The sequence below is a fragment of the Artemia franciscana genome, chromosome 16 (genome assembly GCF_032884065.1).
Source record: "Artemia franciscana chromosome 16, ASM3288406v1, whole genome shotgun sequence".
In the NCBI taxonomy this organism is placed as follows: domain Eukaryota; kingdom Metazoa; phylum Arthropoda; class Branchiopoda; order Anostraca; family Artemiidae; genus Artemia; species Artemia franciscana.
This window is the reverse complement of record NC_088878.1, coordinates 5082249-5103584: the sequence shown is the minus strand read 5'-3', so window position 1 is coordinate 5103584 and position 21336 is coordinate 5082249. Positions and strand designations below refer to the sequence as shown.

Sequence of the window (21336 nt, the reverse complement as noted above, 5' to 3'; positions counted from 1 at the left end):
TTTAGTGTACTACTATATATGTGTATTAATATGTAAATATGTTTAATCAAAATGTCACCGAACATATTTTCAGTTAGTACAAGAGATCATTTCTGCTATTCATCCTCAGGGTACTCACACTGTCACCCATTTCTAATTTGAAGTGACTCGTGTTTGAGTCGATGATAATTTTATCTAGACGGATGTTCTATTGAGCTGATAAGTAAAAAGACTCACTGCTTTTTGCTCCTTATTTTGAAATGCTTCGAGGGTGAAATGTTACTCATTGGTGTTGAATACGACAACATAGAATACACCTTCATATACTGAATCAATAATCAGCTGTTCCACTAGCTAGGTCAAATTCAATGAGTGAGAACCAACTAGCTACCAAAATCATCTTCGAAGGACGGGTAGACGACGTGTACCTACAGGACCCACCTCGTAAGAGATGGGCTGATAACTTGAGACCTATAACCTTTACTCCGTAAAGCACCAAATCGATTAGAAAATGGCCACCAGATGCATCGAATTACCAGAAGAGAAACAGCCTAGTACAGCTGCAAAGACTGGACGCATCAGTCAAGTAGGTCAAGGTATTGAATATGGTAATGCTGACACCTTGAAAAGCTTGTATCTATCAGATGAAGCAAATTACGCTAATATATAAGTATGTCTTCTTTACCGGTCATTGACCATGTAATATTGTCAAATATCATCTTTGGCAATTAAAGTGTTCAGTCAACTATAGCTCAGAGTAGGATACTGAATGCCACTGCAAGGGTCACTCACTTTTCCCCTTTTTTCAAGAACGTAACCTATATTTTTAATGTCAACTAATGGCAAATATTTTCAATGTTAAATACACATTTTAAAAGTAATTTTCACTGTCCACTATTTGCAATGTGTATTTTCTGATTTGGCTTTACTTTAGAAGCCTTATACATGAGGAATTTATGCGTAGTAATCGTAAAAAAAAATATTTCGAAGCAAACTTTTAAGACAACCCTCAGACTTGGATATTCTTCGATACTTGGAAATGCTGATAATTTATTTTCCTACAATGTAAAAAAAGTATTTTTATTTCTTATAATGTTATATTTCCCTATAATGTAACAGAATATTAGGATAAACGTTACAAATCCGACCAGAAATGCATAAAACGATTATATAAGAAATGAAAAATTGAAACTCGTATTGTCAGGGTGGAAGAAACCTCTGGCAAGCTATTATGGCTGATCACCATAATTTATATCCAATGCCATTCTTCCTGTGCCAAAAAGTTTTAAATAGTAGCCGTGAATTAGGTTATTTTGAGGTGGATTTTTCTGATAATTTATAACATACAAACACAACTTGGAGTAATGGGAAAATTTTTCCAAAACAGTGGAATTTTCCCATAGAAAAATTTCCCTATTATTCCCAAGTTGTGTTTGTTAGATATGGAAATCAGTGTGGTCAATTTAAAATCAAAAAGAAAAAAATGTTGAATTCACTTTTTGTATATTTATTTTGGTATTTTGGAAAATAGCAAGGGCTTTTCTATTTTGAATAAAATGAAATGAAAATACATTCATGTTGGTTAAAGCTTGAATGAAGGTGTCGGTTTGTATTTCGCTGTCTTTATTGTTGTACCTGCTACAGCATTTATATATTTCTGTTTTGTTTTGTTTCTAGGAGTTTTAGAAGCAGAGGAAAGCTTACACCCACAAAAAAAAGATCGTGTTTCCACTGCACAGCTCCATTCTTTCTCAACATTTCTACTTTTTATAATTAGTTTTTGTTGTTCTATCTATAAATTATTCATTTATTATTTTTTATGTTATTGTTTTCATATATCATTACAGATTAGTTTGTACATTTATTCAGTTAGTTCCTTAATTACTTTAGATCCTTTCTATATGTACAGATCCATGAAAACATATGATTATATACAGGTATTATATATATTGCATATAGTTATATTTAATTATTGGTTTTTATAAGAGCTTCTTATACCGGAATTTTTTTTGAATAATTGCCGAATTAAAGGGATACATTTTTTTGGATGGGATGTACCACGGCTCCCGCGTATTTTGGAGACTACTTCTAGAGACCTAATAATCGTGGTATGAAGTTTTATACAGAAAGATGTGCAGGGGAAAAAGAAAGTAAATTAAAAATTGTTAAGTGTTATAATTAGTTTCATTCTTTTTTGTGGTTGTTATTTAAATATATATATATATATATATATATATATATATATATATATATATATATATATATATATATATATATATATATACATATACATATACATATATATATATATATATATATATATATATATATATATATATATATATATATATATATATATATATATATATATATATATATATATATTTATGGAAATAATTATTCCCTTCCTGCTATAAATATATAAATATTTATAGCAGGAAGTGTGTCTGACAGCAGAGGATGGTTGTCCCCCAACCCCCCATTATATATATATATATATTTTCTTTCAGTTACTGCTTCATGGAAAGAGCCAGTTCCAGGCTGGGTTGATACTATCAATGGTCCCACCGGTTTATTTGCCGGATCAGCGGCAGGAATATTTCGAACAATGTATTGCCACACGCAGATGACTGTCGATATGATACCTGGCGAATTTCCTGTTAACTTGATGGTCGCCTCGGCCTGGGATGCACTGAACCATAAGTAAATTTCTGTTTTAAATGAATTATTTTTTTTTCTCTCCGAAAATTAAAAGAGGGGAGGGCGGTAATATTTCATTTGGACACTTTAATTAATAAAATCATTGGAACTCAATTTTTTCAACGGGCCTGGGAACAAAATTTCCAGAGATAAAATGATGGGGTGAGAAAAGAAAAAAAATGAAAAACAAGGCCAAAAGCAAAACTCTTTCACTTACATAATAATAGACCTTAATGCAATGTAAAAATGTATTAATAATAACTAATTACCAACAGTAATTACCAACTGGCAAATAGAGTGAACTAAGCAGAGAATAGGGGTTCCGAAATTCAAGCAGATTAAATAGATGCATTTGGGAAAGTAATTTAACATCCAAAACTAACTATGGGAAATAGTCTAGCTGTAGGCAATGTAATTAACAAAGTTCAAGTAATTAACATTTGATTAATCAAAAAGAAAAGTTTTAGAATTGATTAATATAAAATCAATTGACTCCAGAAACAAATTATATATAACACATCCCAAAAGCATGGGTAGCCTCCTATTCAGAAGACGTTTTTCCATTTTTAAATGTTTTTGTAAAGTTATCTTTCTAGGCCTTCTATAAGCAGCCTTACTATCTATCTAACCATGGTAGATACTGCATTGATATCCACCCAGATATGGGACGACCAAATTATTAGGCTGCTGAATAGGTTTAGAATATAGCAGAAGTGTCACAAAGTCCCAAAAAGTCCCTAAATTAAAAGGTCCCTAAAAGTACCTTTTCTTGCTTTGGTTTAAAACTCCGTATCCTGAAGACTACCAATACCTATGAGTATACGGTTTTTCACTATTTTCGTTTCGATTGAGATTATCGGAACTTGTTTTTTTGTTTGTCTAAGAAAGACAAAAACTTGTTGTTACATAGGCTATAGCCTTACTGTCTGGACAGAGCAGACATACTAGTAACAAAAAGGAGTGACCCCCTTTGCTTCTGGAGTCACTAAGCTAGGAGGTGACATTGTTTGGTTGGCTTTGATAACTACCTTGAGAACTCTTTTCTGGTTGTCACTCGATACACACAGTAAAAACGAAAAATTAAAAAAAAAATATGAGAATGACTGCCAAGTACAAATATGAAGAAGGTGGTGTCAATACCAGGCTTCTTGTGCGATTTTGAGCTTATGTACATTTGAACTATTAGATTACTTCCTAGCTCCCTTTTTTATTAGAATGCATTTCTGGTATTAACTTATTTCTACTAACTTTTTTGCTTTTTTTTAAGCTTAGGGTTTGAAGTTTTATTTTGAATAAGAAAGGAGATTCTGGGAAAAGAAAGCCATTCTGGGAGATTTGTTCTTTTTCTTCTGTTCTATGTGCAATACATCGCTTTTCTGCCATAAGGGCACCTAAGTTTCACTGCAGCACGCCAGAACTACTAAACATAAGAAGAATGTTACAGTAAAGCTAACGCCGATTTAGCTTCGTCTGGTCGGCAGTGAGGATATTACCCAAATTCACCCAAACTTGGGTGAAGTTGTAAAAAACGGTTTAACCATTTGGGTCTGCCGGCATTAAACGGGGTTTTTCATTTTGCGGGCGAGTTCTCAGCAAAGAAAGAGCTTCAATGAATGAGCAACCTGAATGCAAAACTGTTTGTGATAGGTGGGTTGGGCAGATTTGGAGGATGCGAAAAATGTTACTATCGCTACAGCCTTGATAAAACTGGCCAAATCTGCTAGAAAGAGCAATGATTTGTACCTACACCAGGAAAAAGCCTTGAAAGAAAACACTGAGAAAGAGCAGCAGGATTTGGAGGTAAGAAAACGACTGAGAAATCAGGAGCTCGCTGAAACCTCTTGGACGAGACAGACAAGAGACTCTCGAAAAATCTCTCAAATAAAAAAAAAGAAGCGTATGCAAATGGTCATTTCCATTTTTTTTCCCTTGGTCAAGTATCGCTTGCTGTTGCGGCACTGCTTTATTTTTCAAAAGCTTTCTGAAAACTGAGTTTTGGGGTTCACTTTCCGTTCAAAATGGTTCCTGGAGGGGTCCCTTTTTGACTAAAAGCAGGTCCCTAAGACCCTGTTGTTTACCACTTGAGCCTGTGGCAGCCCTGATACAAGTATCAAGATGCTTATGAAGCATCTTCTCTAAAAAGGAAATGGGAATTTTAGGTCAAATACGGTAATGCCCTCAAAATTTTGAACTTTTTTTCTTAAGAGGAAGAAGGTGTATTGGTTTTGTTTCAGAAGAATGACAAGCGATTTTCTTGAAAACAGTAAATATAGACTAAGGAAATTAAATCCCAACAATTTCTCATGAAAACAGTAAATATAAGGAAATTAAATCCCTGCAAATTCTCTTCAAAATGAATCCCAATTAAAATAAATTTTACTCCCTCCGTAAAACTGTTGAATTATTGACACTAAAACCTATTAAGTTAGTGTATTGACCATTCCAGGGAAACATATTGAATAAAGTTGTGTAGCTTTTATCCAAACATATATTCTCCAGCTGTTTTAAATAGATTACGTTGCTCCACCCCTTCTTGCCTCAACAATAGTGTTCATAGCAAATCTTTCTGTATTGTTTTCATTTGATAATATCATAACTACTGACAAGTCATCGTAGCCCTAAGCCCCCTGAGCCTAAAACAGCTCCTCACATTCTTCTTCCATCCTCACTTATCCTAGATTTGCCTCACCTCACATTCACCCACGCCATACTTATATGTTTTTTATCCTTGAATTGTTTGGTGTAATATCTGTTCGATTCATTCATTTGTTGTAACTTCTATTAATTTAAAGCCCGATTTCCTTTATGAGTTAATCCCCCTTATGTATAGATATTTTTAACCCCATCTTCTCAGTTTGTACAGTTAATCCTGTAGGTTAACCGAAATAGTTTCAGAAAAGAGAATTGCACTAACTTATTCTTTCAATGTACTCGCTTTTCTTGCACTAGCTTATTCTTTCAAGTTATTCTCGAAATTTTTTTGTAATGCTCAAGGGGTACATTGCCCATATCAACGTGAAAATGCCACATAGCTTAGTGTGACTAGCATGTGAGTGTTACAGCCAATTACGATGTGCAGCTGTGTAGTGCGATGTGCAGCTCAGCTGCACAAACTCTTCCTCTAACTTACTTCATTTGTAGCTCCGGTATTTTCTCTCTCCAATCAAATCCGATTCTTTTAAGTATTTGCTTATAGCAACTTCCCATCTCATTCAATAAATGAATTTTTTGATATTGTGAAAAGACAAAAAAATAATAAAGTACTAAGTATAGCAATAATTGTCAAATATGTAATGAAGCATAGAAGTAACAAGAATAAAGATAAGACGAAGAAATTGAAAAAAATGGCAGGCTGAAGAAAGGAATTGTCCAAAAATAAAATTATAACAAATAATGGATAATTCCTCACCTATTTTTTTGTCAAATGATCTAACTACTGTTGATTCATCTCTTCGCATTTTTTTTTTGAGTTGAGTGAATTTCAGGAAAACTTCGAACTTTTACATGGCAAAGTATCTTTCAAAATGTATTGAATCGGTTATAGCCTCTGTTTTTCTGGTAATTTTTTTCCCTTAATCTACTTTCATTATCATTTACTATTGGCAACAGTTTTAACCTTTTTTGTCCACCTCTCAGATTGTATTCTTGCTTTATCTGTCTTATAATTTTTAATACAAATCGAGTATTATATACTTATTTCTTAGCAGTAGTCGGCAACCCATCAACCCCACCGTGTTCTTAGCATCTACTGGTCAAAATCCAGTTACTTGGGCCCAATGTGAAAAGATAATCTATCCTATGATGTTTGAATATCCGTTCAGTAGAGCTGTGTGGCCTCCAGGTGGCAGCTTCAAGAGTAACTACCTGCATCACCGGTTAGATCAGGCATTGTATCACTTTGCTCCTGCATATATGCTTGATGGCATCATTCGCCTTTGTGGAAAGAAACCATTGTAAGTCCTATATAGTCTTTGTTTAAAATATTATATATTTTATAGTTAATTATTATATATTTATTATTTGTTATATTATATTATACGATATTTTATTTATTATTACATAATTATATAATATTTATTTTATGCTATCCATTATAAATATTATTTATTTTTGTTATATATTATATTACATATTATTGCATATTAATTTTTTTTTTATTATATTGATTATTGTTATATAGTTTATTATTCTTCTACTTCATTTATTGCTTATAATATTCTATTTAATTTTCTATAGTCTTATTGTATATATTTCTCAATATTAGTGATGCTACTTATGGGTATCTTTTAGATTTTTCCATTTTGAGAACTTTTTTTTCAAATGAGAAGTATCATATTTTTCAATGACTGTTACAGATCTGTGCTCTTTTTGAGTGTGTATATATGTCTATCTGGAATAAGGACGGGGAATCTCAGTTCTTCCTTCCTATTCCCTTGGAAGCTGGATGCTCACTCTACATGACTAAAAGATAGCAATGCGATTGCATAAAGTAGCTTTGAAAACCATTATCAGTAGCAAGTTTGCAGTCGCATAATTACGTGGTTGCGGCGAACTGCAAAGGAAGATCGAACTCATGATCTAAAAACATAAAATCCAAAAGTAAGATTAATAATGTAGGCATCAAAATTATATTCTTTTCCTGGTGATGTTCAAATTACATAAAGCTCATTAATTTAAAACTACCAATAAAAATATACGAGTCTTTAAAAATTTAAGTAATTTAGGGGGAAAAAATCCCCTTAAATGAGCGTCTCGACGGCTATAATATTCATCTTATTGAGGATTGGGCTGTGGGGCTTTTCTGTGATATAAGGGAGTTTTAATCACGCTAAATACGAGGTGGCACGGATGCAGTTGAACTAGAAGTAACACTGATAATTCAATAAGAAATTCCCTGAATGTAATGAAGTAAGAATGTTATAGTGTTTAGCTCGGGAGAGGGGCTAAATTGCAGTGTTAGCATCATTTTATAGCATGTTCAGCGATTGACATCGCTAAATGATATATATATGTATATATATGTATATATATATATATATATATATATATATATATATATATATATATATATATATATATATATATATATATATATATATATATATATATATATATACTAGCTGTTGGGGTGGCGCTTCGTGCCACCCCAACACCTAGTTGGTGGGGGCGCTTGGCACCCCCCCAAGCCCCCCCGTGCGCGTAAGTCGTTACGAGCCATATTAGTTACGTGCCATTGTAGTTGTGTCCCTGTGTCCCACCTGTGAATATATATATATATATATATATATATATATATATATATATATATATATATATATATATATATATATATATATACATATATATATATATATATATATATATATATGTATATATATGTATATATATATATATGTATATATTTAACTACGTAAAACTTGCGAATATACAACATTCTTGGCTGTCCCATTGTCTGTACATATAAATAGATTGTCAGGTTTACCGACTCTTGAACATGCAACATATAATTGTCCATGGGAAAAACAATCTGTATTCAGATCTATACCTCATTATTCTAATGATTGCCCTTGAGCTTTGTTGATGGTGATTGCTAATCGAACATTCCCTGTGTCCCCGTCGTCATTTATATATCCCCCTGTGCCCCCCGGCGTCCTCGTTGTTGTTGTTTCCCTGTGTCCCGGTCGTCATTTGTGTCCCGGTGTCCAAGTCTGTAATTTCTCCTTGAGTGTCGCGGTCGTCATTTATATTCCCTGTGTCCCGGTCGTCATTTTTGTCCTGGTAGTCATTTATGTTCCGGTGTCCCGGTCTGTAATTTCTCTTTGAGTGTCCTGGTCGTCATTTATATTCCCTGTGTCCCGGTCGTCATTTGTGTCCCGGTGCTTTGTTGATGGTGATTGCTAATCGAACATTCCTTGTGTCCCGGTCGCTTTCTCTTTGAGTGTCCCGGTCGTTATTTATATTCCCTATGTCCCTGTCCTCATTTGTGTCCCGATGTCCCGGTCTGTAATTTCGTCAGTCGAAAACATGACGTCAGTCGACACACAAACATGACGTCACTCGACAGACACACACACACACACAGACAACTTATTTATATATATATAGATAGATATATATATATATATATATATATATATATATATATATATATATATATATATATATATATATATATATATATATATATATATATATATATGTTTATATATATATATATATATATATATATATATATATATACTAACCTTTGTTTCTTTTAATTGTTCAGGTGGTGGAACAGAAACTTTGTTTTCTTCCAACGATTTATCTAGTCCAGGTTTTTGATTTTCAAAAGAGTAGTAGGCATTGAACTTGATTTATTAGGAGTTTTAGAAATTCATATCTCAGGGGTAGAAAGCATGAAATTAGGTGACATAGAATTTGTTTACTCAGGTAGGAAGGATGGGGTACATAGACAGGGAGTAGGGCTCATGATGAATAAGGAAGCTGTTAAGTCTTGTTTAGGCTGGGAAGCTATTAATAATAGAATACTAATTGCTCATATTATGACTGAAAAGTTCAGGGTGTCAGTTATAGTAGTATATGCCCCTATTGAACCAACTGACGGAGATAGTAGTGAGTCAGATGAATTTTACTTACAGGTACAGAAACAAATAGACAGGGTACCAGGTAGAAATATAGTGTTTTTGCTGGGAGATTTTAACGCCCTTGTTGGTAGAAATAGGGATAGATGGTATCCTGGCCTAGGTAAATTTGGTGTAGGAGAAGAAAACAGTAATGGCTGCAGACTTTTGCAATTTTGTAGGTATAACAACCTAGTTATAAATAATACGGGGTTTGATCATAAAATGGCCCATAATTTGACATGGTATTCACGTGATGGTAAGACAGCAAACTTTGTTGATTATGTTATTGTAAACCTAAGACTAGCAGGATCATTGCAAGATACTAAGGTGTATAGGAGTACTGTTACTGATGTTAAAAGTAAAGATCACCATCTAGTAGTGTCTAAGAGTCATTTAAAGCTGAAATTTTGGAAGGGTAACTACCTCCCAGAAAATTATGATGCTGGTAGACTCCAGGATGAAAATTTGAAAGAAACCTTCCAGGAACAGTTGAATACTAAACTTTAAAGTTAAAATTTGACAATATGGAAGATGGATGGAATAATTTTAGAAAAACAATTTGTTAAGTTGCTGTTGGTGTCTTAGGGAAGAGTGTTAAAACTGCAACAAGGAATATTAGCGAAAAAACTTTATGTTTAATTGAGAGTAGAAGGGGTTTGTATAAGAATTATCTGAGTGATTGATCATATGAAAACAAAAGAAACGTAAAGAAAGTGGAGAAAGCATTAGAGTATGAACTAAGGAGACGTGAGGTGGAGACCATGGATAAAATTGGTGAGGATCTGGAAGATGCAGCTAGACGGCATAATAGTAAAATATTATACTGGCATGTTAGTAAATTGAGAAGGAGTAGTCAATCTGGACTAGTGCCAGTTAAAGATAGGAATGGGGCCACAATTAGTGACAAGGAAAGAAATAAAGAAAGATGGGCGGAACATTTTTAGAATGTGCTAAACCGAGATGCAGTTGCAGGAAAAGATATAGATGAAAATTAAAAAGTTTGTAATACCTTGGATGTGAAGGGAGATTTGTTTTGTGAGGAAGAATTAGCGAAAGTACTAAAAGGATTAAAAAATAATAAGGCTCCAGGTGCTGATAGTGTTATAAATTAGTTTCTTAAATATGGTGGCTCTGAGGTTAGAAATAAGCTACTGAAGATTATGAACATGATTTTTGAAAAAGGGGAAGTACCTAATGATTTTTTTGGAAAACCTAAATTAAACCACTGTATAAGAAAGGTGACAAAAGTGATTGTCTTAATTATCGAGGCATTAGTCTGGTCTCTGTAGGTAGCAAATTACTAAGTAGTATGATTCTTTTTTAGATGGAGAAATGCTGTAGAGAAAGTTTTAAGGGAAGAACTGTGCGGTTTTAGAAAAGATAGAGGATGTGTATACCAAGTTTTCACTCTTAGGTTATTAATTGAGAATCCCTTCGTTGTCAAACACCTTTGGTCCTCAGTTTTATCGATTATGAACAAGCTTTCGATTCTGTTGATAGAAGAGCATTAGCAAAGGTCTTATCCTTATATGGTATACCAGACAAATACATTAAAGTGATTTGTGCTATGTAAGAGAGTTATACTACTTCGGTTAAGTTAGGAAATGAGGTTAGCAACTGGTTTTGTATTAAATCAGGAGTTAAGCAGGGTTGTATTCTATCCCCCTTTATATGGATCATTTTGATGGAATTTGTCTTAAGGAGCACAGGAAAGGCAATTGGAGACCATGGAATCAAATGGGGAGGAAAAACGCTCCAGGACTTAGATTATGCTGATGATTTAAGCATATTAGATGAAAGTGTGAGCAAAATGAATGAATTTTTAGAGGTTTTGCGAGTTCATGGTGCTAGAATAGGTTTGAAAATTAATGTTAAGAAGACTAAGTCACTAAGGCTAGGAATAAGTGAAGATAAAAAGATGACGTTGGGTAACAAAAAGATTGATCAGGTGGGCAGCTTCACTTGCCTTGGTAGTATTATTAGTAAAAACGGTTGGAGCAGTGAAGATGTTAAAAGTAGAATATCTAAGGCACAGGGTGTTTTTTCACAGTTAAAACAAGTTTGGAAAAATAGGAAGATAAGTCTGCAAACCAATATTAGAATATTGGAAGCTACAGTGATGACAGTGGTAAAATATGGCTCTGAAGCATGGGCGCTCTGAAAAGCGGACGGAAATTTACTAGATGTTTTCCAGAGAAATTGCCTACGGATTGTTCTGGGTACCCGGCTGACTGACTGTATTTCAAACAGTAGGTTGTACGAAAAATTTGTTTCAATCCCGCTTTCTAGGGCTATAATGAAAGAATGGTTGAGATTGCAAGGCCATGTTCTGCAGATGAAAAATGACATATTGCCGAATATTGTCCTTTTTGGCCAACCGTCTGAGGCTACACGGAAAGCAGATCGTCCTTGTCTGGGTTGGGAGGATGTCATAAATAAAGATTTAAAGAGATTGGGAACTTTCTGGGAGGGTGTAATGAGGGAGGCCTTGAATAGATTAAGTTGGAGGAGGAGCTCGCGTAGCTTTGTCGGCCTCGGGTGGCTTGGTGCTGCAGTAAGTTATTAGTAATAGTAGTAGTAGTAGTAGGCATAAATGACATTATCTATGTCAAAATCCAAAACCTAATAATCATTGCTATTATTTTTCATTTGTTTAGTTTGTTTTACCTCTGCTTGGCTTTCGTCATTATGAAATACATATCGCCAAACCTTTGTTTTTTTGGGGGTTTTTTCAACAAAGGTATGGTAGGTATCGATTACCTTATCCATGTCAAAATCCCAAACCCAATCACCATCGCTAACATTTTCAATATTGACCCGTTTTGATTCTCGCTGTCCAGGTGGATTTTCATTGACTCGCTCCCATGCTCGGTTTTGCATGTCTTCTAACAGTGTGTGTCCTCAATTCATTTCATTTTTGACACGCTCTAATTGTCATTTTCGCATATCTTTCAATCGCCATAAGTGATATGGATTTGGTTTAACTTTTGAATCCTGACGGACCTTGCTGAAATTAGAGTCATGCAAAGATTCTCAATCTTCACGATTGGTGAGCTCTAGGAAGCAGCCTAGGGCCATAGACTACGATGGTAATAACTAAGCATATCAGAGCTGATAATTAGATTACGATGGTAATTACTAAGCATACCATCATTGATTTGGATTTGGTTGTACTTTCGAATCACGACAGACCAGCATTAAGAAAAATGAAAGTTTCAAAAGTGTATCATAGCTGCTTAAGTAATTATGCATTTTACTATTTTATTCCGCCGTACGTTTCGCTCAATACAAATTAATTATTTTTTTTCTGTTTTAGTATGGTCCGCTTGCACAAGAAAGCTGCCAAAGCAATGGAATGCGTTCAATTCTACACAATACGTGAATGGCGCTCAAGAAGTGACAACACAAATTCACTCATTGAAAGAATGAGTGACTCTGACAGAGCCATCTTCAACTTCGATTCTAGAACCATAGATTGGAATGACTATCTTTGCACGTACTATTTGGGAGTTAGAAAATTTATTCTTAAGGACGAATTGCACACCCTACCTGCTGCCAAAAGCCACATGAGACGGTAATAGTTCAACCTTGCTCCCCATAATCCTACAAACTTCAATTATATGCGAAATTCGCTGCAGAATATCAAAAAAATTTGCAGGAGGGGGGGAGGGGCAGGATTTAATTCCTTGAAATCTAAAACTTTCACCTTTTTCAAAAAAATAGTTATTATTCTAAAAATTTGGTATTTTTGAAATTTTTATAGTTAAAGTATAAATAATCTCTTATTTTTTTTCCAATATAGACCCCGTGCTGAAATACACCCCCTCCCAAAAAATCTGCAATCATACCATGTGTTTGGTAAATTCCCCCCCAACTATGTGCTCTTGGTCATTGAAACCAATTATTCTTGCTGACGGGTTATCATCAATAAACAAGCGAGACCCAAAATAAACTAAAACTATGATGAATAATCAGTTAAAGCTCAAAACGAACAAAGATAACCGCTATCAGAAGAAGGACTAGTGTCTCCTAAGCCTTCTAATGACCACATCGTCATTTGCACTTTACTGAAAACTATTTTCTGTATTGAGCAGTGTGTTTTATTTGTCATTTTATCGAAAAAAAGAAACAAAATCACTATAATAGCCGAGATTGCTGAATAGAACTAATGAATATAGATTGACAGTTAAATATGTAATGATATTCATTCCTACAAGTCTCAACAGGCTTAGGACTAGTTACCCCTACTTCTGTTTGTGGTAATTTCTGTTTGTTTTTGCTTTGGATTGAAAAAAAAAAAAAACTAATTGATCTCCCTGTTCAACATTCCCTTGAAGTTTCAGTTGGGAACCTTAAGCCGTTGATTTTGTAGGTACGACCTATTCGAAACCAGGATGCAGTTGGTGACTTTTGATTTAAGTCAACAGTGCCCTGTATATTTCAACTTAATACCCCTAGTGGGGTCACTGAGGTGTTGTAGATACATGCTTTTGACAACCTACATGCACATAGAGAATTTGATTTAGCTCAATATCCTCAATATTTTCTGAAAGTTTCAGCTTAATATTCTTAGCCGCTCCTGAGATATTGTAGATGCACCCTTTTGACAACCTGGATGAACGTGGTTTCTTTTTATTTAATTCAACATCCCTTACATTTTCAACTTAATACCTTCAGCCAGTCCAGAGATAATTCAGATTTGCCAATCTGACCACCTGGGAAGTTTCAGCTTAGTGCCCTTAGCTGTTTCTGACATACTGCATATACTCCCCTTTAACAACATGGATGAGTAGAGGCTCTTTTGATTTACTTTGCCTCCCTTTAAACATGTCCTGGAAGATAGTCTTAAGAACCATAAAAAATGTTCCTAACATGAAACAGGTTAGACCTGTTACATGTCCTAACCCAAAACATGTCATTATAATTTGAAACAAAAGCCTTTTTGGAGACCCAGGATCGAAAATACTCCTTTTTGCAAGTAATACAACCTATATGCAAAGAATGGGCAACTTGCATAATTTACAGCCCATACCCTGGGATTGTGGGTAGTCATTTCATCTCAGCAGGCACATTTTTTTTTTTTACATTTTGACTTTTCAACAAACTAGCCATCTGAAATTTTGATAGGATAATCTTGAAAGCTGAGGGAGGTGGGGCTTGGAAATGGCAGCTAAAAATGGCCTTGGAGGTCAAGCTGCCTTTCAACCTCTTTTAACTCTTAAAAAGGAATTAGAACTTTCTTCCATACAAAGTGGCCTGGACAAAAAAATAATAAGAGTACATTGAAGCCATATCACCCTTTGCTTAGTCAGTGCTATTGCACTGCCTATGATCACTTTTGCTTTCCCTTCGGATAAACACTGACAGTCTATTGAAGAGGACAAGAACCTTAAGTTAAGAGTGGATTTCAAGCTATTAACTTTTATCTAATGAGCATAGCAACTGTAAACCCAACGAATAAACTGCTTGGCTAGGGAAAAGGGAGGGCAAATTCAGCGTCATTTGTCAAAATTTAGTTTTCGTTTCGATTTTTCGATTTTTATTTGAGCTAAATCGGTAAAGAGAGATGAGATGGTAGAAGCACTTTGTCTTAATATGCTGATGAACCAGTATGTAGGGCTTTCTTAAATTTACACACATGTTTGGGAAAAAAAGAAACAAGTCATAGTAACATGTATGCAGTATGCATGCAATGCCATGCATTTGCATATTATTTCATTCTCTATGTGACAAATCAAAATAAACAATAAAGCTGTCAAAAATGCAAGTCATTCCGTAGAGTTTTGGACATTTCTGAAACACAGCCTTCGGCATAGCACTGATCAGTGTTTTTTGTAAGCGAACATTTTTATAATTTTTTTTTTTATTGTTGACAAGTAATTTTTATATCAGTAATGTAAGAATGTATTTATTAAAAATAAGAAAAGAAATTATTTAGAACCAGCCCCTTTAGTTTTAATTTGTTGTAAAAGGAGGTGAAGTCTCCCTCAGATTGTCAAAATACTCTGAGAAGTTGCAAGTAAAAACAAAACAGGGCTGAGACCAAATTGGTCACAATGACTCTAATTGAGATGTTTTTTTTATTGATATTAAATGATTCTAATTGAGATATCATGTTTGTCATTTGTGGATGCTGGAAATCAAGATCATTTTTGATTACACCAAAAGATCATAGAAGTTAGACAAACGTAATTGCTATAAAACTGATTAATATTCATGCCAAATTAATATATTCGCCTTCTAATTACGTTGGAATTCATTGATATCAGTTAAGATGAAATCGATTCTTTTTAATTTTAGATTAAATTTGGAATTTGAGATATCTTTCAAACGACACAAAATACTGAGCTCCTAAATGATTATTTATCTTAAAAATGATATTATATATAATAGTTATTTTTGTTAAAACTGCGATCTTTTCAAACTAAGTGGTAATCAAGGTTCATGTATTAGTTGACATAGTAAAGCTTAGTGTTAAGTTGGCACACCTCAAAATGGCAACCAAATATAAACAGAAGCACAAGTTGTCTATTATATATTCTATAGATGACAAGAGTAACGAAGTGCAAAAACCCCGCACATTCAAAATAAAATAATGTGCCGTTGCAACGACTGAAATATTGTGACGAATTATTAGTAATATAACGTGTCTAAGATAACAAATTTGTCCAGATAATCGGTATTTATGTTGCTATGCATTTTCCTAAACTAGTTGCCTCGGAATCTTTTAGTAAGGATATGTATAGTACATCTTAGAAAAACATATTAATTAAAATAATTATCTATGGCTGGAACTTAAAATTTAATTATCAGTGTTAAGGAGCAGACTAAGGGTGTTGTTAACATAATATATGCGAAACCTGATCAGGAGGCATTCTGAAATTCTGAAATCGGGGTCAAATTAATTCCTGTTGTATCCTTTTTGTATTTAATTTTGTTTACTTTCACTGGAACTATTGGTATTCAGAAAATTACTAGAAACAGAATTTAATTATCGAAATCGGATTATTAAAAATTGTGGTATGCAAGAAATTAACATCAAGTAGTATTTTATTGAACTATCCAGGATATACAGTATAATATTACCTTATATATCATATTTCTGATTTTTCAGCTTTTCTAATCTTTTTTTTTCGGCCTATGTACTCAAAAAGTATTTGTAAGGACGTGAAAAATTTTTCCACGTCATTATATCGATAACTATTGCTCATGTTTTTAATATTAGAAATTTTGGCACATCGGAATATTAAAAGATTTTAGAAAAGTATTAGGTATGGAAAAGAGAATAAATTATTTTGATATTTATTTTTTACTTTATTTACGTTTTTATTTACCTTAATGATGTTTATTTACTTTCACTGGAACTATTGGTGTCCAATTAATAATTAGAAACATAATTTGGTCATCGAAATTGGAGTCCGAAAAATTCTGCTTGTTAAAAAATTAAAATCAAGAAATACATTATTCAACTATCCAAGAAATACCTTAACCACGATATATCTTCTTATTTTTAGCCTTTCTAGCTATTTTTTTGTCCTATGTACAGAGAAAGTATTTGTTAAAAGACTGGGGAAATTTTGCCACGTCGGAATATCAACAACTATTGCTTGTGTTTTTAATATTAGGAATTTTGGCATATCATAATATATCCAACAGTTTTTAGAAAAGCAATTTTTATGCATGGAAAAGAGAAAATTATCAAAAGAAATTGTTTACTTCACCTATTTTATAAAAAGAATGATAAAATTCAGCCGAAGATATCGAAAACTAGCATATTATCGATGATATCGATGAAGCTGTACAAATTATGTATTGTAAAATTATTTATTTAAACATATGATGCGGCATGCAAAATAAGATGCACATAGCTCAACAAAACCCTTGCCATATTTTTTTCCTCAGCCTATTATTGTTTTCGAATTAAATTAAACAGTTCTATTTACCCATCTGAAAACTTTGCCTCTAGAGCATGTTTGGGAACAAATTGTATTTATCTATTCATCACAGTCAGCAACAAATTTAACTTTAATACTGACCACATGGTTGACTCAATGTAATTGACTATTCTTTGAAGATATTTCCCCAAAATTTCTAAAGCAATTGTAATTGGTGAAAAAATAAGCTACCAACAGTTCTGTAGCAAAACTAGCCCCATAATTTAGTTTAGCTTAGCTTATCATTAATTTAGCACCAAAATCAAAATGAAATATCATTGATAAACTTGTATTATTTTGAAATTTTTGCTTTCTAAGCCCTGCCATCTGTGTTCAACTGGTTTTTAGTGGTTGCATGCCATATTTAAAACTTTCTTATTCTCTTTTAGGATGCTTTTAGTGCAGTTTAGCTTCAGGCTGGCAGTGGCAGTTCTCGTTGCCCGAGCTCTGCTAAGACGATCAGAGACAGCGCGTACAGCTTGGCAAATGTGTGTGTCTACGACAGCCAAATATTTTGTTTCATTGACAAGCAAATTGTTTTGAAGATATAATACTCGCATTTATATATTTACAAAAAGTGTTCGGATTATTGTAATCGCTATTTACTGTAAAATAAAAAATTTTTGTGTATTGTTTTTGTACCTTTTTTCTGATTGTTCTTTTCAATTTCAATATTTTTTTATACAAAACCAAGATGCAGTTTTATTGTCAAACTATTTATTTTCTTGTTTTCTGCACAGTTAGTATCAAATTATTATCTGGTTATGGCTATTGGTATTAACCAAGTGACATATAGCGATCGCAAATTCTGTTGGTCTGTCTGTCTGTCGGTCTGTCTGTCCCGGTTTTACTAGTTTAGGCACTTCCAGATAAGCTAGAATCATGAAATTTGGCAGGCATATCAGGGACCAGACAAGATTAAATTAGAAATAGTCGTTTCCCCGATTCGACCATCTAGGAGGGGGGGGGGGTCAGAGGACGGTTAATTCAGAAAAATTAGAAAAAATTAGGTATTTTTAACTTATGAACGGGTGGTCAGATCTTAATGAAATTTGACCTTTAGAAGGATATCGTGTCTCAGAGCTCTTATTTCAAATTCTGACCGGATCCGGTGACATTGAGGGGAGTTGTAGGGGTAAACCTAAAATCTTGGAAAACACTTAGAGTGGAGGGATTGGGATGGAACTTGGTGGAAAAACTAAGCACAAGTCCTAGATACGTGATTGACATAACCGGAACGGATCCGCTCTCTTTGTGGGAGTTGGGGGAGGGTTAATTCTGAAAAATTAGAAAAATGGGGTATTTTTAGCTTACCAAGGATCGAATCTGAATGAAAATTCATATTTAGGAGGACTTCGTAACTCGGAGCTCTTATTTTAAATTCCAACCGGATCCAGTGTCATTGAGGGGAGTTGGAGGGGGGACCGAAAATCTTGGAAAAGGTTTAGAGTGGAGGGATCGGGATGACACTTGGTGGGAAAAATAAGCACAAATCCTAAATAAGTGATTGACATAACCGGAACGGATCCACTCTCATTGGGGGATTTTAGGGGAGGGTTAATTCTGAAAAATTAGAAAAAATTAGGTATTTTTAACTTACGAAGGAGTGATCGGATCTTAATGGAAATTTTATATTTAGAAGGACCTCGTAACTCAGATCTCTTATTTTAATTCTCGACCGGATCCAGTGTCATCGGGGAGATTTGGGGGGGGGGTAATGGAAATATTACAAAACGCTTAGAGTCGAGAGATCAGGATGAAACTTGGCGGGAAGAATAAGCACAAGTCCAAGATACGTGACTGAAATAATCGGACTGGATCCACTATCTTTGGGTGAGTTGGGTGGGGGGGGGGGGTAATTGAGAAAAATTAGAGAATATGAGGCATTTGTAACTTACGAACTTATAAATAATCAGATCTTGATGAAATTTGATATTTAGAAGGATCTTGTGCTTCAAAGCTCTCATTATAAATCAAGACCAGATCCAATGACATTGGGTGGAGTTGGAGGGGGAAACTGGAAATCTTGGAAAACGGGAAAATCGAGGTTTTTTTATCTTTCGAATGGGTAATCGGATCTTATGAAACTTGATATATAGATAGATCTTATGTCTCAGATGCTCTATTTTCATTTCGAATTGGGTCCGGGGACATAGCGGGTTGGAGGGGGGAAACAAATCTTGGAAACCGGAAATCTTGGTAAACACTTAGAGTGAAGAGATCAGGATGAAACTTGACGGGAAGAATAAGAGCAAGTTCTAGATACGCGATTGACATAATTGGAACGGATTTGCTCTCTTTTGGGGAGTTGGGGGGTGTTAATTCTGAAAAATTAGAAAAATTGAAGTATTTTTAACTTGAGAACGGGTCACCAGATCTTAATGAAATTTGATATTTAGAAAGAACCCTTGTCTTAGAGCGCTTATTTTAAATCCCAGCCAGATATGGTGACATTGGAGGGAGATGGAGGGGGAAACCATAAATCTTGGAAAACGCTTAGAGTGGAGAGACCGGGATGATGCTTGGTCAGCAGAATAAACAAATGTCTTACATACGTGATTTACGTAACCGGACTGGATCTTCTCTTTTTGGGGGAGGGGGGTCCAGTGCTTTGGCGAGTTCGGTGCTTCTGGATGTGCTAGGACGATGAAAATTGGTAGGCTTGTCAGGGACCTGCACAAATTGACTTGATAAAGTTGTTTTCCCCGCTTCGACCATCTGGGGGGGGATTTAAAGGAGAGGAAAAATCAGAAAAAATGAGGTATTTTTAACTTACGAGTGGGAGATCGGATTTTAAGGAATTTTGATATTCAGAAGGACCTTGTGTCTCAGAGCTCTATCTATAAATCCCAACCGGCATTAAGCCTCTGATTTTCCTTTTAAATCAATCTATTGTTTCTTAGAATTTTGCTAGAGTTCATGCCATATGAGCTCTTGGCTCTTGTTTTTATTTGTAATCTTCCAAAGTTGACTTTGGGCTATCGATTTAAGAATATATACAACTGAGCGCTAGTTAGAACAAAAAGGAATGGGAGCCATAGAGAATAATCAGCCGAACAAGAAGGCAGAAGGACAATGTAATTCTAATTTTCATCGAACATGAATAATATTTGGTCAAAATCTGAGATTGAACCGGGAACTTTCAATTTGGATAATTGGCGATCTTAATAAAATCAATTTAGAAGTAAACAGTGCGTTTTTAAAACAAAGTAAAGAGCAACATTGAAAATTAAAACGAACTGAAATTATTCTGTATACGAGAGGGGCTACCCCCTCCTCAACCCACCAATTTCTACGCTAAAGTTTTATGTGGATTTAAAACGAAATTTTATTCAAACTAAATGACCTTGTGTTTGAGCAGTCGTTCTTAAAGGAGTAGGACAAAAAGTCAAACTTTGGAGCCATGCCAAGTTTTACACTGTAATGTTTCGAGAAAAAGACCTCATTTAGTCTATAGTTTTCAAAATAAAGTATTATTATCCAAAACAAACTATCTTATCCAAAACAAAAGGGAAGGTTTCACACTCTTAGGTATCACTCTGAACGCTTCATAATATATTTGTTTATATATATATATATATAATATATATATATATATATATATATATATATATATATATATATATATATATATATATATATATATATATATAAATAATATATACATATATATATACACACACATATATATATATATATATATATATATATATATATATATATATATATATATATATATATATATATATATATATATATATATATATATATATATACCTAGTTGGTGGGGGCGATTCGTGCCCTCCAAGCCCCCCCCCCCGCAAACCCACAAACAAACAAATATGCATACATACAACTTATTTATATATATATATAGATATAGTTTCTTTTTTAGTTTTTTATTTTTTATTTTTTTCCTTTTTTTTTGTTTTTTCTTTTTAGGTTTTTTCTTTTTTTAGCTTTTTTCGCGCCATATTAGTTACGCGCCATTGTAGTTGAGTCCCTGTGTCCCACCTCTGAATATAGACAGATATATTTATGTTTTTAACTACGTAGAACTTGCGAATATACAACATTCTTCGCTGTCCTATTGTCTG

At 33.9% G+C, this 21336-nt stretch overlaps 1 protein-coding gene across 2 annotated transcripts; it reads left to right on the top strand.

The window, feature by feature from the left end:
- The first annotated feature begins 2471 nt into the window (after positions 1-2471).
- On the top strand, positions 2472-17869 carry LOC136036943 (putative fatty acyl-CoA reductase CG5065). 2 transcript variants are annotated; one of them, XM_065719332.1, is made up of 4 exons: positions 2472-2682; positions 6387-6632; positions 12622-12879; positions 17629-17869. In XM_065719332.1, exons 1-4 carry the CDS (start codon positions 2588-2590, stop codon positions 17780-17782), a joined length of 753 nt encoding a protein of 250 aa, XP_065575404.1. In that variant the 5' UTR covers positions 2472-2587; the 3' UTR covers positions 17783-17869. The 2 variants fall into 2 exon arrangements, with proteins under 2 accessions (XP_065575404.1, XP_065575403.1); XM_065719331.1 differs by having other exon boundaries at positions 6384-6632.
- The last annotated feature ends 3467 nt before the right edge of the window (positions 17870-21336 follow it).